Source organism: Oncorhynchus masou, chromosome 18 (assembly GCF_036934945.1).
Source record: "Oncorhynchus masou masou isolate Uvic2021 chromosome 18, UVic_Omas_1.1, whole genome shotgun sequence".
NCBI lineage: Eukaryota > Metazoa > Chordata > Actinopteri > Salmoniformes > Salmonidae > Oncorhynchus > Oncorhynchus masou.
The window spans coordinates 13,175,905-13,192,766 of record NC_088229.1 but is presented as its reverse complement, the minus strand read 5'-3'; the positions used below and the strand labels follow the sequence as shown (position 1 = coordinate 13,192,766).

Genomic DNA, 16,862 nt, shown 5'->3' with positions numbered 1-16,862 from the left:
ATAAAAATGACTGTATTTTAATGTAAGTTAAAGGAAAACACTTGATCATGTTGTTGTAGTACTGCTAAATTTAAATCTGAAAAAGTACAATACAAATGTACTTAGCGTAACTGAGTAAAAGGAGCTTTTCTTCAAAAAAATTAAATAATGTGTTTTATTCTGTATCTTAAAAAGGGTGCGGCCCTTGGATTTCTCTCTACTGTATTCACATTTCTAGAACCGGCTGGTTATTGGCTGCAGATAGTGGTAGTAGTGGAACAGTCTGCTGTAGTGGTAGAGTGGCATGCACTTCTGTACCTGAGCAATGCTCAGCAGAGCAGGGTGACAGTCTGGGAGCGAGGTTGAGGTTGGGGGCAGCAGCGAGGGGGCGTTAGAATCAAGGGGCTGAGCAGCAGCGGCGGCAACAGACGGGGGAAAAGTGGGTCCCGGGGGCCCATCAGCCAGGCCAGGCAGGGTTAGCTGACTCTCTGGTGGGGTGAGCTGGGTCTCTGGGCCAGGGGTAGCAGGACGGATGGGTGGCAGGGAGGCAGGGTGGGGGTGAGATGCTGTGTGAGTGGGGCAGGGGGGCATGTGTGGAAGAGGGAGGGAAGTAGCCTGGGGGGGATTCAGAGGGTGCTGTTGCTCGGTGGTGGCAGCGAGCTGGGTCTCGGTGTGGACCTTTGTCTGGGCCAGTGTCTGGGTGTGAGTGTTTGCGAGAGCTTGCATGGCCGTCTGGGAGTGTGTGTGGGCGGGTAGCGGCTGCGTCAGCTGAGCCTGGTGGTGGGGGGATGGTGGAGGACCTCCTGCTCCTACCTGACTGCAGAGGGGTAGGGCTCTAGTCTGAGTCCCGAGCTGGGGCACGTTACTGGGGGCTGCTATCTGTGCTGGGTTAACAGTGGGCTGCTGGGACAACAGATGTGCAGGGATCTGAGGAAGTGGAGAAGTCAGTTGACTTCGGTTGAGAGTGGGAATTGAGACTTGCTGCTGCTGAGAGGGAAGGGACTGCAGAGCCAGCTGGATGGGGGCTGGAGCTTGTCCAGTCTGTTGTTGTATGTGTTGGGACGAAGCAGAGACCAAGGTGGTAGGGTCTATGACCTTGGCTGCAGGGGCTGCAAGGACAGTTCCAACAGATCCAGGGGACAGCATCATCTGCTGGTTCTGCAGCATGAACTGTTGTTGATCCTTCAGTATCTGTTGTTGTTGTTGTTGTGGTACTTGTTGAGTGATCTCCTGTTGTTGATTCTTCAGTATCTGCTGTTGTTGTTGTTGTTGTGGTACTTGTTGAGTGATCTCCTGTTGTTGATCCTTCAGTATCTGCTGTTGTTGTTGTTGTTGTGGTACTTGTTGAGTGATCTCCTGTTGTTGATCCTTCAGTATCTGCTGTTGTTGTTGTTGTGGTACTTGTTGAGTGATGTCCTGATGTTTCTGTTGGACTGGCTGCATGGTTTGCTGTTCGGTGGGCTGAAGTGCAGTGACATACTGCGGTGCCAATAGGCCGGCCGGAGCCTGGTGCTGGGGTTGAGGCTGCACCACCTCTGGAAGTTGAACACTGGGCTGCACTAAAGACTGGTGCTGGGGTTGAGGCTGGACCTGGCTTTGCATGGGGGGTATTGAGACTGGAGGTTGGGGTTGGACCAGAGCTGCGCTCTGATTCTTAGGAGGCATCATCTGAGTCTCAAGAACTTCTGGAATATGAATCTGAGTCAGGGCCTGGGTTGGGTGCAAAGGCTGGGGAGTCTGCTGGATGACTGACTGCCCTGGCGCCTGGGTCTGTATTAGAGCTGGCATCTGATCGGGAGCCTGTACCAGAGGAACCTGAGGCTGGATAGGGATCGGAGGACTTGGTGCCTGGATTGGGGCCACCATGTGAGATGGAATCTGGACCTCGATCATCTGGGGCTCGGCTTGGTGTGGAGGCTGGGTCTGGGCTTGGAGTACTGGGACTGAGACATTGCCCTGGCTCTGAGGGTGAGCTTCATTCCGAGCTTGAATCTGGGCCAGGACTTGGGCATGGGCTTGCACTACAGCCGGTAGAGCTTGGCTGGAAATCTGTAGCTGAATGGCTACAGGTGTCACTTCCTGACCCTGGGCGGCCATCTGAGCTTGGACCTGAATGTCCTGTATAACCTCTGCTGCTGGTATGGCTGGGGCCATAAGGGGGATCTGAGGCTGAGGTTCAATGACAGAGCTCTGATGGTGCTGCTGATGTTGCTGGGCAACGTACGCCTGTTGTTGTTGCTCCAGTAAGATAGGTTGTTTTTGTTGTTGTTGTTGTTGTTGTATCAGCACCACTTGCTGTTGTTCTGTCAGTTGCTGCTGGGTTAGGCTAGTGTGACTTGGTGGAAACAAAGCAGGGTTTTGCTGTTGTTGTTGCAACATACATACATCAATCTGTTGCTGTTGAATCAATGTTTGCAGCTGCTCACATTGTTGCAGAATTAAAGCGGTCTCTTGTTTCTCGCTTTGTTGTACTTGAATTATGGTGGTTTGCTGGTGCTGCTGCGGTTGCCCAGTCTCTTGCTGTTGTTGAATCTGTTGCTGCTGCTGTTGTAGCAAACCCTGTTTGTTCATTCTCTCCGCTTGTTGTTGCAGTAGCAATGCCTGCTGTTGCCGTTGTTGTTCAATCTGTTGTTGTAACAGAGCTTGCTGCTGTTGTTGCTCTAATTGCTGCTTCTGTAAAATCACTTGTTGCTGTTGAATCTGTTGCTGTTGTAGCATGGCTTGCTGTTGTTCCAACTGTTGCTGAAGCACAGCCTGCTGATGCTGTGGGTTGACTGGATGACTGACGACCGCCTGTTGTTGTAGTTGGGTCTGTTGTTTCAGCACAGCTTGCTGTTGTTGTTGCAGCTGTTGTAAATCCATTTGTGGTTGTTGTATCTGGCTCACTTGGTGAGCCTCCAGTTGTTGATGTTGTTGTTGCTGTTGTTGCTGTAGGAGGGCTTGCTGTTGCTCTAGCTGGTGCTGTTGTAGTTGTGCCTGTTGTTGCTGTTGCTTTAAGGCTTGCTGTTGCTGCTGCTCTTGTTGCTGCTGTTGTAACAGAGCTTGCTGCTGCTGTTGCTCAAATATCTGCTGTTGTAACAACGCTTGCTGCTGCTCCAGTTGGTGCTGTTGTAGTTGCGCCTGTTGTTGCTGTTGTAGCAAAGCCTGTTGCTGCTGTTGCTCAAGCTGCTGTTGTATGTACACTTGCTGTTGTTGTTCTAGTAACATTGCTTGTTGTTGTTGCTGATGTTCTATCTGGTGTTGTTGGTGTAGTAACAATATTTGCTGCTGTTGCTGCTGCTGCAGTTGTTGCTGCTGTTGTACGTCAATTTGCGGTGGTTGTGCATAGGCTTGGGTTTGATTCAATTGCTGTTGCTGCAATGACAATCCCTGTTGTTGCTGCTGCTGTTGTTCCATTGATTGTTGTTGTTGTAGTAAGGCCTGCTGCTGCTGTTGTTCCATTGATTGTTGGTGTTGTAAGGCCTGATGCTGCTGTTGTTCCATTGATTGTTGGTGTTGTAAGGCCTGATGCTGCTGTTGTTCCATTGATTGTTGTTGTTGTAGTAAGGCCTGATGCTGCTGTTGTTCCATTGATTGTTGTTGTTGTTGTTGTAGTAAGGCCTGATGCTGCTGTTGTTCCATTGATTGTTGTTGTTGTAGTAGGGCCTGATGCTGCTGTTGTTCTATTGATTGTTGTTGTTGTTGTAGTAAGGCCTGATGCTGCTGTTGTTCCATTGATTGTTGTTGTTGTAGTAGGGCCTGATGCTGCTGTTGTTCTATTGATTGTTGTTGTTGTTGTAGTAAGGCCTGATGCTGCTGATGTTCCATTGATTGTTGTTGTTGTAGTAAGGCCTGATGCTGCTGTTGTTCCATTGATTGTTGGTGTTGTAAGGCCTGATGCTGCTGTTGTTCCATTGATTGTTGTTGTTGTTGTAGTAAGGCCTGCTGCTGCTGAACCAAAGCTTGCTGCACATACACTTGCTGCTGTGGCTCAGTAGTTTGCTGCTGTTGGATTGCTATAGTCTGCTGTTGCTGCTGTTGTTGTTCCATCTGTTGCTGTATCAGTACCGCCTGGTTCTGGGGAATTACACTGGCCTGTTGTTGATGTTGTTGTTGATGATGCTGAAGCAGGGCGGCTTGTTGAGCCTCCATTTGCTGCTGCTGCTGCTGTTGCTCAATCAGTATCTGTTGTTGTTGTTGTTGTTGAACAATGGTCTGCTGCTGTGGGATCATGTCAGGCAGTGCTTGCTGGGTTAAAGGCTGGGGTGTCATCTGGATGACATTGGGAGTGACGTTGGCCTGGGCCATGGCCCCCACTCGTCCTGTTGGGTCCGCCGCTAACATGGGAGCTGGGAGGATGTTGAGCTGGGCTTGGGGGGAGACTGGGGGTGCGTAGGACAGGGAAGGGGCCAGTTGTGAAATCTGTGACCCATCTGAGTGGTATGACTGAGATTGTTGGTGGATTGTAGTCGCAGGGTGACAGAGGGATGGTCAGGTGGGCAGAGGGAGTTATGGTAAGAGAGGAGAGGGAGGATTGAGGTGGAGAGAGAAGGTAAGTGTAAATATTAATCATATGATTTAATCAAAGAATTCTAAACAGTTTCAAAGAACATGAAAGCATAATTATGATAATTGGAATTGTCATTATTGTTAAAGAACTGATAAAATATTAAGGTGAAGATTAAGAGTTATTTGGGAAGGTTCAAACTGTAGTGTTTTTGAGAGACCAGAGTCGATAGAGATGCAGATCTACTCACCTGTGAATACTGCTGTGGTATATCTGGTGAAACCTGTGTTGGCATGGCAACGGGCTGAACGTAAGTCTGCTGACCATCAGGAGCCCCACCACCACTTTGGCCAATGGACATGCCGGAAATCCCACTACTCTGACCAATAAGCACATTCGGAACTCCTCTGCTCTGACTAGTTGGAAACATTTTGGTGTGGGCCATAATTGCCTAAAAATAAATAATAGACAATATAAGTTAATGTGATTACAGGGTTGCTGAGTGAAAATAAGATTTCAATCTCTTTGTAAACTGGATTCTCCAAAACAGGAACAACCATAACATTGTGTATGTTCCAAATAGCACCCTAGACTCTACATGGTGCACTACATGGCCCTGGTCAAAACTAGTGCAGTACATAGGGAATAGGGTGCTATTTGATATGTAGCCATAGACTTGCCGAAGCAGCAGCAGGGAGGTTGGATTGAGAAAGCACGTAGGACTCCCGTTGCTGAGGGTACGCCTGGCTCTGGCCATTGGCATAGGACTCACAGCTGGCTGAAACAATGCTCTCCCCTCCTGAAGTAAATACAATGGGAGGTGTAAAACAATACATTTTTGGGGGATATTGAAAATATTTCATACAAATTTTTTATACTGGTATCATTCTGTCCACAATCCAAAAATATGTGTATATATTACATGTTCAATATACTTTGTTTGATGTTGTTACGGTGGTAGGTACTGTATGTACACTAATGCCGTGTTCAAGACAACTGGGAACTCTGAAAATTACGAGGTCAAATCATGACGTCAGTGATTTTCAGGTGGGAAAGTCAGAGCTCTAGAAAGAGGCCCGAGTTCCAATGTTGGAATTCCGAGTTGGATGACCGTTCAAATCGATATTTCCCAGTCGGAGCTCGTTTTTGTCCCGAGTTCTCAGTTGTTTTGAACTCACTGAAGTCGGAAGTCTGCGATTTCCGAGTTTCCAGTTGTTTTGAACATGGCATTTGTATACAAAACATTTTGAACACCTGCTCTTCCTTGACATAGACTGACCAGGTAATTCCAGGTGAAAGCTATGATCCATTATTGATGTCACTTGTTAAATCCACTTCAATGTAGAGGAGAGGAGACAGGTTAAATAAGGATTTTTAAGCCTTGAGACAATTGAAACATGGATTGTGTATGTGTGCCATTCAGAGGGTGAATGAGCAAGACAAAGTATTTAAGTGCCTTCGGACCGGGTTTGGTTTTTATTAACATTTTACATTTTGTACTTTTTCCCAGACTGATCCCCCATGAGAATCGCACCCACAACCCTGGTACTGCAAGCACCATGCTCTACCAACTGAGCCTTATGGGACCCAAAAACTTCAACGCTACTGGGTTTTTCACGTGTGTACCAAGAATGGTCCACCACCCAAAGGACATCCAGCCAACTTGACCAAACTGTGGGAAACATTGGAGTCAATATGGGCCAGCATCTCTGTGGAATGCTTTCGATACCTTGTAGAGTCCAAGTCCCCAACGAATTGTGCCTGTTCTGAAGGCAAAAGGGCTGCTGGGGGCTGGCAATATTAGGAAAGTGTTCATAATGTTTTGTACAGTCAGTGTATGTGCATTGTACAGTAGGAACCTATCTGGTAAGCTTCTGATAGAGTCGTACAGTACCTGTGGGCAGGCTCAGAGGATTCCCACTGTGGATCTGCTGCTGTTGCCTCATATGCTGATCTGCCTTTGGTATCTCCTCAGCCTCCCCCTGCCCACCACCTCCCCCGCCTCGCCCTGTCAGCCCAGCCACCCCAGGCCCCAGGGACGAGGTGCAGGAGGGGTAAGTGCTAGTGTAGGAGGAGGTGAGGGTGGAGTCCCGTCTCTCATCAAAGCCTTGCTGTTGTTGGAGCAGCTGCTGCTGGCGTCTCTCACGGGACTTCTTGATGAGCGTGACGCGGTCGCGGATGGATTTCCCCACCACTTTAGCATCGCTCTCATGGAAGAAGCCCGACTTCACCTGGCGAGGAGGGGGAAGAGAGAAAAGGAGGGGGGAGGGAGAGAGAGAGTAAGACAGTGAGAGAATGAGAGCGAGAGGGGGCGGAGAGAGACATTAAAAGCATTGCAAGGAAACCTTGATTAATGAGCCGTGGACTTTGCAATACATCAAAGCAACTCCAGACCCCACCTTTCCTGTGGCCCTCTCACCTTCCCTGTAGTTCTCTGAGAAGCCCTAGTTATTCCTGTTCCGACCTGCACTGCTCTCTCTCATATCATTTTCACACTAATGCGCTGAGTCGACCTTTACTGTACTGTACTGTACTGTGCTGGCCTGGGGCCATGCTAGAAAGGAAAATCTAAAATAAAAAATAACGCGCAGAGTATGTTTCGGGTTGGTACCATAGTGTGAAAAGGGTATCAATGTCTCACCATCTCTCTCTCTCCCTCACTCACCATCCCCTCTCCTTCCCCCCGCTAGTTCCTCAGCACTGTCGCTCTCTAGGTTCCCCCCACCCCTCCTCTCTCTCTCCCCCTCTCTCACCATCCCCTCTCCTTCCCCCCACTAGTTCCTCAGCACTGTCGCTCTCTAGGTTCCCCCCACCCCTCCTCTCTCTCTCCCCCTCTCTCACCATCCCCTCTCCTTCCCCCCACTAGTTCCTCAGCATTGTCGCTCTCTAGGTTCCCCCCACCCCTCCTCTCTCTCTCCACCTCTCTCACCATCCCCTCTCCTTCCCCCCACTAGTTCCTCAGCACTGTCGCTCTCTAGGTTCCACCCACCCCTCCTCTCTCTCTCCCCCTCTCTCACCATCCCCTCTCCCCCCCCTGCTAGTTCCTCAGCACTGTCGCTCTCTAGGTTCCACCCACCCCTCCCCTCTTTCTCCACCTCTCTCACCATCCCCTCTCCTCCCCCTGCTAGTTCCTCAGCACTGTCGCTCTAGGTTCCCCCCACCCCCTCTCTCCCACCTCTCTCACCATCCCCTCTCCTTCCCCCCTGCTAGTTCCTCAGCACTGTCGCTCTAGGTTCCCCCCACCCCCCCTCTCCACCTCTCTCACCATCCCCTCTCCTCCCCCCTGCTAGTTACTCAGCACTGTCTCTCTAGGTTCCCCCCACCCCCCCCTCTCTGTCCACCTCTCTCACCATCCCCTCTCCCCCCCCTGCTAGTTCCTCAGCACTGTCGCTCTAGGTTCCCCCCACACCCCCCCTTCTCTCTCCACCTCTCTCACATCCCCCCCCCCTGCTAGTTCCTCAGCACTGTCGCTCTAGGTTCCCCCCACACACCCCCCTCTCTCTCCACCTCTCTCACCATCCCCTCCCCACCCCCTGCTAGTTCCTCAGCACTGTCGCTCTAGGTTCCCCCCACCCCCTCTCTCCCCCCTCTCCCCCCCCTGCTCCTCAGCACTGTCACTCTAGGTTCCCCCCACCCCCCCTCTTTCTCCACCTCTCTCACCATCCCCTCTCCTCCCCCTGCTAGTTCCTCAGCACTGTCGCCTAGGTTCCCCCCACACCCCCCTCTCTCTCCACCTGCTAGTTCCTCAGCACTGTCTCTAGGTCCTCCTCCACCTCTCTCACCATCCCCTCTCCTCCCCCTGCTAGTTCCTCAGCACTGTCGCTCTAGGTTCCCCCATGTCTCTCTCCGCCTCTCTCACCATCCCCTCTCCCCCCCTGCTAGTTCCTCAGCACTGTCGCTCTAGGTTCCCCCCACACCCCCCCACTCTCTCCACCTTTCACCATCCCCTCCCCCCCCTGCTAGTTCCTCAGCACTGTCGCAGAAGGTCCCCCCCCCCTCTCTCTCCACCTCTCTCACCATCCCCTCTCCCCCCCTGCTAGTTCCTCAGCACTGTCGCTCTAGGTTCCCCCCACACCCCCTCTCTCTCCACCTGGTCACCATCCCCTCTCCCCCCCCCTGCTAGTTCCTCAGCACTGTCGCTCAGGTTCCCCCCACCCCCCCTCTCTTCCACCTTCTCACCATCCCCTCTCCTCCCCCTGCTAGTTCCTCAGCACTGTGGCTCTAGGTTCCCCCACACCCCCCCACCCCCCCCTCTCTCTCACCTCTACCATCCCCTCTCCTCCCCCCTGCTAGTTCCTCAGCACTGTCGCTTAGGTTCCCCCCACTCCCCCTCTCTCTCCACCTCTCTCACCATCCCCTCTCCTCCCCACCCCCTGCTAGTTCCTCAGCACTGTCGCTCTAGGTTCCCCCCCTCTCTCTCCACCTCTCTCACCATCTCCAGAGCCACCTCTTCTGCGCTGTCATTCTCCAGGTCATAACTGAACTCAATGGCCTCGTTGTCTTTGTGTTTGCCCTTCAGCTTCTTGGGATCCTCCACCCAGATCCTGAGGGCCAGACACTCCTGATACCCCATGTCCTCCTCCGCCAGCTCCACACGCACCCCAGTGTCCTCCCCAAAGAAGGCATGGGTCAACAGGTCCCGGATGGACAGCCTGCAGAGAGAGAGAACACATCAAGCAAAGAACAAAGTCCCACTTATTTCCTTTTATTGGATAAGACAGTGCAGAAGAGATGACAGGAACAGTAGGAGAGGGGCATGTCAGAAGGGCAGTGGGCTGGAGTTGAACCCATGTCTGATCTGGTATGTGTGCCGGGGTCAGCGGTACTAATCACTTTAGACAATCCACCGAAAGATTTCTTTTTTAATAAGCACTTGTCCTTATTATGAGAGAGAGAGAGAGAGAAACTTTTGTCAGTGTAATGTTTACTGTTCATTTTTATTGTTTATTTCACTTTTGTTTATTATCTACATCACGTAATTTGACAATGTTAACATATGTTTCCCATGCCAATACAGCCCTTAAATTGAAATTCAATTGAATTGAGAGAGACAGAGACAGAAAGACAGAGAGAGTGAGAGAGAAAGAGAGGGGGGAGGTAAAACTGCTTACCTCTGATTCTTGTCTTGGCGGATGCAGCACTCGATGATCTCTTTAATCTCTGGGTCATTGACTTTATCAAAGCTGGCTGGTTTTATACCCTGTAGACAGAGAGGGAAAGAGAGTAGAGAGAGAGAAACAGACGATGAGTGGGGTGGGGGGGTGATAGAACATGCAATAATTTAGACAACGGGACTACTCTGTCCTATATGGACAATAATATACCTTAGATGGGACTACTCTGTCCTACATGGACAATAATATACCTTAGATGGGACTACTCTGTCCTATATGGACAATAATATACCTTAGATGATGGGACTACTCTGTCCTATATGGACAGTAAAATACCTTAGATGATGGGACTACTCTGTCCTATATGGACAATAATATACCTTAGATGATGAGACTACTCTGTCCTATATGGACAATAATATACCTTAGATGGGACTACTCTGTCCTATATGGACAATAATATACCTTAGATGGGACTACTCTGTCCTATATGGACAATAATATACCTTAGACGATGGGACTACTCTGTCCTATATGGACAATAATATACCTTAGACGATGGGACTACTATGTCCTACATGGACAATAATATACCTTAGATGGGACTACTCTGTCCTATATGGACAATAATATACCTTAGATGGGACTACTCTGTCCTATATGGACAATAATATACCTTAGACGATGGGACTACTCTGTCCTACATGGACAATAATATACCTTAGATGGGACTACTCTGTCCTATATGGACAATAATATACCTTAGATGGGACTACTCTGTCCTATACGGACAGTAAAATACCTTAGATGGGACTACTCTGTCCTATATGGACAATAATATACCTTAGATGGGACTACTCTGTCCTACATGGACAATAATATACCTTAGATGATGGGACTACTCTGTCCTATATGGACAGTAAAATACCTTATGAGGACTACTCTGTCCTACATGGACAATAATATACCTTAGATGGGACTACTCTGTCCTATATGAACAATAATATACCTTAGGACTCTGTCCTATATGGACAATAATATACCTTAGATGGGACTACTCTGTCCTATATGGACAATAATATACCTTAGACGATGGGACTACTATAATGGACAATAATATACCTTAGATGGGACTACTCTGTCCTATATGGACAATAATATACCTTAGATGGGACTACTCTGTCCTATATGGACAATAATATACCTTAGATGGGACTACTCTGTCTTACATGGACAATAATATACCTTAGATGGGACTACTCTGTCCTATATGGACAATAATATACCTTAGATGAGACTACTCTGTCCTATATGGACAGTAAAATACCTTAGATGGGACTACTCTGTCCTATATGGACAATAATATACCTTAGATGGGACTACTCTGTCCTACATGGACAATAATATACCTTAGATGATGGGACTACTCTGTCCTATATGGTCAGTAAAATACCTTATTTGGGACTACTCTGTCCTACATGGACAATAATATACCTTAGATGGGACTACTCTGTCCTACATGGACAATAATATACCTTAGACGATGGGACTACTCTGTCCTATATGGACAATAATATACCTACGATGGGACTACTCTGTCCTATATGGACAGTAAAATACCTTAGATGGGACTACTCTGTCCTATATGGACAATAATATACCTTAGATGGGACTACTCTGTCCTATATGGACAATAATATACCTTAGATGGGACTACTCTGTCCTATATGGACAATAATATACCTTAGATGGGACTACTCTGTCCTATATGGACAATAATATACCTTAGATGGGACTACTCTGTCCTATATGGACAATAATATACCTTAGATGGGACTACTCTGTCCTATATGGACAATAATATACCTTAGACGATGGGACTACTCTGTCCTACATGGACAATAATATACCTTAGATGGGACTACTCTGTCCTATATGGACAATAATATACCTTAGATGGGACTACTCTGTCCTATATGGACAATAATATACCTTAGACGATGGGACTACTCTGTCTTACATGGACAATAATATAACTTAGATGGGACTACTCTGTCCTATATGGACAATAATATACCTTAGATGGGACTACTCTGTCCTATATGGACAGTAAAATACCTTAGATGGGACTACTCTGTCCTATATGGACAATAATATACCTTAGATGGGACTACTCTGTCCTACATGGACAATAATATACCTTAGACGATGGGACTACTCTGTCCTATATGGTCAGTAAAATACCTTATTTGGGACTACTCTGTCCTACATGGACAATAATATACCTTAGATGGGACTACTCTGTCCTACATGGACAATAATATACCTTAGACGATGGGACTACTCTGTCCTATATGGACAATAATATACCTTAGACGATGGGACTACTCTGTCCTACATGGACAATAATATACCTTAGATGAGACTACTCTGTCCTATAGGGACAATAATATACCTTAGATGGGACTACTCTGTCCTACATGGACAATAATATACCTTAGATGGGACTACTTTGTCCTACATGGATAATAATATACCTTAGATGAGACTACTCTGTCCTATATGGTCAGTAAAATACCTTAGATGGGACTACTCTGTCCTACATGGACAATAATATACCTTAGACGATGGGACTACTCTGTCCTATATGGACAATAATATACCTTAGATGGGACTACTCTGTCCTATATGGACAGTAAAATACCTTAGATGGGACAACTCTGTCCTACATGGACAATAATATACCTTAGATGAGACTACTCTGTCCTATATGGACAATAATATACCTTAGATGGGACTACTCTGTCCTATATGGACAATAATATACCTTAGACGATGGGACTACTCTGTCCTACATGGACAATAATATACCTTAGATGAGACTACTCTGTCCTATATGGACAATAATATACCTTAGATGGGACTACTCTGTCCTACATGGACAATAATATACCTTAGATGGGACTACTCTGTCCTATATGGACAATAATATACCTTAGATGGGACTACTCTGTCCTATATGGACAATAATATACCTTAGACGATGGGACTACTCTGTCTTACATGGACAATAATATACCTTAGATGGGACTACTCTGTCCTATATGGACAATAATATACCTTAGATGGGACTACTCTGTCCTATATGGACAGTAAAATACCTTAGATGGGACTACTCTGTCCTATATGGACAATAATATACCTTAGATGGGACTACTCTGTCCTACATGGACAATAATATACCTTAGACGATGGGACTACTCTGTCCTATATGGTCAGTAAAATACCTTATTTGGGACTACTCTGTCCTACATGGACAATAATATACCTTAGACGATGGGACTACTCTGTCCTATATGGACAATAATATACCTAAGATGGGACTACTCTGTCCTATATGGACAGTAAAATACCTTAGATGGGACTACTCTGTCCTATATGGACAATAATATACCTTAGATGGGACTACTCTGTCCTATATGGACAGTAAAATACCTTAGATGGGACTACTCTGTCCTATATGGACAATAATATACCTTAGACGATGGGACTACTCTGTCCTACATGGACAATAATATACCTTAGATGGGACTACTCTGTCCTACATGGACAATAATATACCTTAGACGATGGGACTACTCTGTCCTATATGGACAATAATATACCTAAGATGGGACTACACTGTCCTATATGGACAGTAAAATACCTTAGATGGGACTACTCTGTCCTATATGGACAGTAAAATACCTTAGATGGGACTACTCTGTCCTATATGGACAATAATATACCTTAGACGATGGGACTACTCTGTCCTACATGGACAATAATATACCTTAGATGAGACTACTCTGTCCTATATGGACAATAATATACCTTAGATGGGACTACTCTGTCCTACATGGACAATAATATACCTTAGATGGGACTACTTTGTCCTACATGGATAATAATATACCTTAGATGAGACTATTCTGTCCTATATGGTCAGTAAAATACCTTAGATGGGACTACTCTGTCCTACATGGACAATAATATACCTTAGACGATGGGACTACTCTGTCCTATATGGACAATAATATACCTTAGATGGGACTACTCTGTCCTATATGGACAGTAAAATACCTTAGATGGGACTACTCTGTCCTACATGGACAATAATATACCTTAGATGAGACTACTCTGTCCTATATGGACAATAATATACCTTAGATGGGACTACTCTGTCCTATATGGACAATAATATACCTTAGACGATGGGACTACTCTGTCCTACATGGACAATAATATACCTTAGATGAGACTACTCTGTCCTATATGGACAATAATATACCTTAGATGGGACTACTCTGTCCTACATGGACAATAATATACCTTAGATGGGACTACTCTGTCCTATATGGACAATAATATACCTTAGATGGGACTACTCTGTCCTATATGGACAATAATATACCTTAGACGATGGGACTACTCTGTCTTACATGGACAATAATATACCTTAGATGGGACTACTCTGTCCTATATGGACAATAATATACCTTAGACGGGACTACTCTGTCCTATATGGACAGTAAAATACCTTAGATGGGACTACTCTGTCCTATATGGACAATAATATACCTTAGATGGGACTACTCTGTCCTACTTGGACAATAATATACCTTAGACGATGGGACTACTCTGTCCTATATGGTCAGTAAAATACCTTATTTGGGACTACTCTGTCCTACATGGACAATAATATACCTTAGACGATGGGACTACTCTGTCCTATATGGACAATAATATACCTAAGATGGGACTACTCTGTCCTATATGGAGAGTAAAATACCTTAGATGGGACTACTCTGTCCTATATGGACAATAATATACCTTAGATGGGACTACTCTGTCCTATATGGACAGTAAAATACCTTAGATGGGACTACTCTGTCCTATATGGACAATAATATACCTTAGACGATGGGACTACTCTGTCCTACATGGACAATAATATACCTTAGATGAGACTACTCTGTCCTATATGGACAATAATATACCTTAGATGGGACTACTCTGTCCTACATGGACAATAATATACCTTAGATGGGACTACTTTGTCCTACATGGATAATAATATACCTTAGATGAGACTACTCTGTCCTATATGGTCAGTAAAATACCTTAGATGGGACTACTCTGTCCTACATGGACAATAATATACCTTAGACGATGGGACTACTCTGTCCTATATGGACAATAATATACCTTAGATGGGACTACTCTGTCCTATATGGACAGTAAAATACCTTAGATGGGACTACTCTGTCCTACATGGACAATAATATACCTTAGATGAGACTACTCTGTCCTATATGGACAATAATATACCTTAGATGGGACTACTCTGTCCTATATGGACAATAATATACCTTAGACGATGGGACTACTCTGTCCTACATGGACAATAATATACCTTAGATGAGACTACTCTGTCCTATATGGACAATAATATACCTTAGATGGGACTACTCTGTCCTACATGGACAATAATATACCTTAGATGGGACTACTCTGTCCTACATGGACAATAATATACCTTAGATGGGACTACTCTGTCCTATATGGACAATAATATACCTTAGACGATGGGACTACTCTGTCCTACATGGACAATAATATACCTTAGACGATGGGACTACTCCGTCCTATATGGACAATAATATACCTTAGACGATGGGACTACTCTGTCCTATATGGACAATAATATACCTTAGATGGGACTACTCTGTCCTATATGGACAATAATATACCTTAGATGGGACTACTCTGTCCTATATGGACAGTAAAATACCTTAGATGGGACTACTCTGTCCTATATGGACAATAATATACCTTAGACGATGGGACTACTCTGTCCTATATGGACAATAATATACCTTAGATGGGACTACTCTGTCCTACATGGACAATAATATACCTTAGACGATGGGACTACTCTGTCCTATATGGACAATAATATACCTAAGATGGGACTACTCTGTCCTACATGGACAATAATATACCTTAGACGATGGGACTACTCTGTCCTATATGGACAATAATATACCTAAGATGGGACAACTCTGTCCTATATGGACAGTAAAATACCTTAGATGGGACTACTCTGTCCTATATGGACAATAACATACCTTAGATGGGACTACTCTGTCCTATATGGACAGTAAAATACCTTAGATGGGACTACTCTGTCCTACATGGACAATAATATACCTTAGATGGGACTACTTTGTCCTACATGGATAATAATATACCTTAGATGAGACTACTCTGTCCTATATGGTCAGTAAAATACCTTAGATGGGACTACTCTGTCCTACATGGACAATAATATACCTTAGATGGGACTACTCTGTCCTACATGGACAATAATATACCTTAGATGGGACTACTTTGTCCTACATGGATAATAATATACCTTAGATGAGACTACTCTGTCCTATATGGTCAGTAAAATACCTTAGATGGGACTACTCTGTCCTACATGGACAATAATATACCTTAGACGATGGGACTACTCTGTCCTATATGGACAATAATATACCTTAGATGGGACTACTCTGTCCTATATGGACAGTAAAATACCTTAGATGGGACTACTCTGTCCTACATGGACAATAATATACCTTAGATGAGACTACTCTGTCCTATATGGACAATAATATACCTTAGATGGGACTACTCTGTCCTATATGGACAATAATATACCTTAGACGATGGGACTACTCTGTCCTACATGGACAATAATATACCTTAGATGAGACTACTCTGTCCTATATGGACAATAATATACCTTAGATGGGACTACTCTGTCCTACATGGACAATAATATACCTTAGATGGGACTACTCTGTCCTATATGGACAATAATATACCTTAGATGGGACTACTCTGTCCTATATGGACAATAATATACCTTAGACGATGGGACTACTCTGTCTTACATGGACAATAATATACCTTAGATTGGACTACTCTGTCCTATATGGACAATAATATACCTTAGATGGGACTACTCTGTCCTATATGGACAATAATATACCTTAGATGGGACTACTCTGTCCTATATGGACAATAATATACCTTAGACGATGGGACTACTCTGTCTTACATGGACAATAATATACCTTAGATGGGACTACTCTGTCCTATATGGACAATAATATACCTTAGATGGGACTACTCTGTCCTATATGGACAGTAAAATACCTTAGATGGGACTACTCTGTCCTATATGGACAATA

At 45.4% G+C, this 16,862-nt stretch overlaps 1 protein-coding gene across 4 annotated transcripts in view; it reads right to left on the bottom strand.

Moving 5' to 3' along the window:
- LOC135503999 (serine/threonine-protein kinase WNK3-like) overlaps positions 1 to 16,862 on the bottom strand; it is a 100,434-nt gene that overhangs the window by 26,714 nt on the left and 56,858 nt on the right. For 3 of the 4 annotated variants that reach the window (XM_064922235.1, XM_064922237.1, XM_064922236.1), the window contains exons 6-11: positions 9,577 to 9,665; positions 8,898 to 9,117; positions 6,360 to 6,696; positions 5,146 to 5,264; positions 4,716 to 4,916; positions 298 to 4,404 (exon numbers count right to left, since the gene is read on the bottom strand). In XM_064922235.1, coding sequence (XP_064778307.1) covers positions 298 to 4,404; positions 4,716 to 4,916; positions 5,146 to 5,264; positions 6,360 to 6,696; positions 8,898 to 9,117; positions 9,577 to 9,665 — 5,073 coding nt within the window. The remainder of the gene's footprint in view (positions 1 to 297; positions 4,405 to 4,715; positions 4,917 to 5,145; positions 5,265 to 6,359; positions 6,697 to 8,897; positions 9,118 to 9,576; positions 9,666 to 16,862) is intronic. The other variant, XM_064922238.1, reaches the window with a different exon arrangement.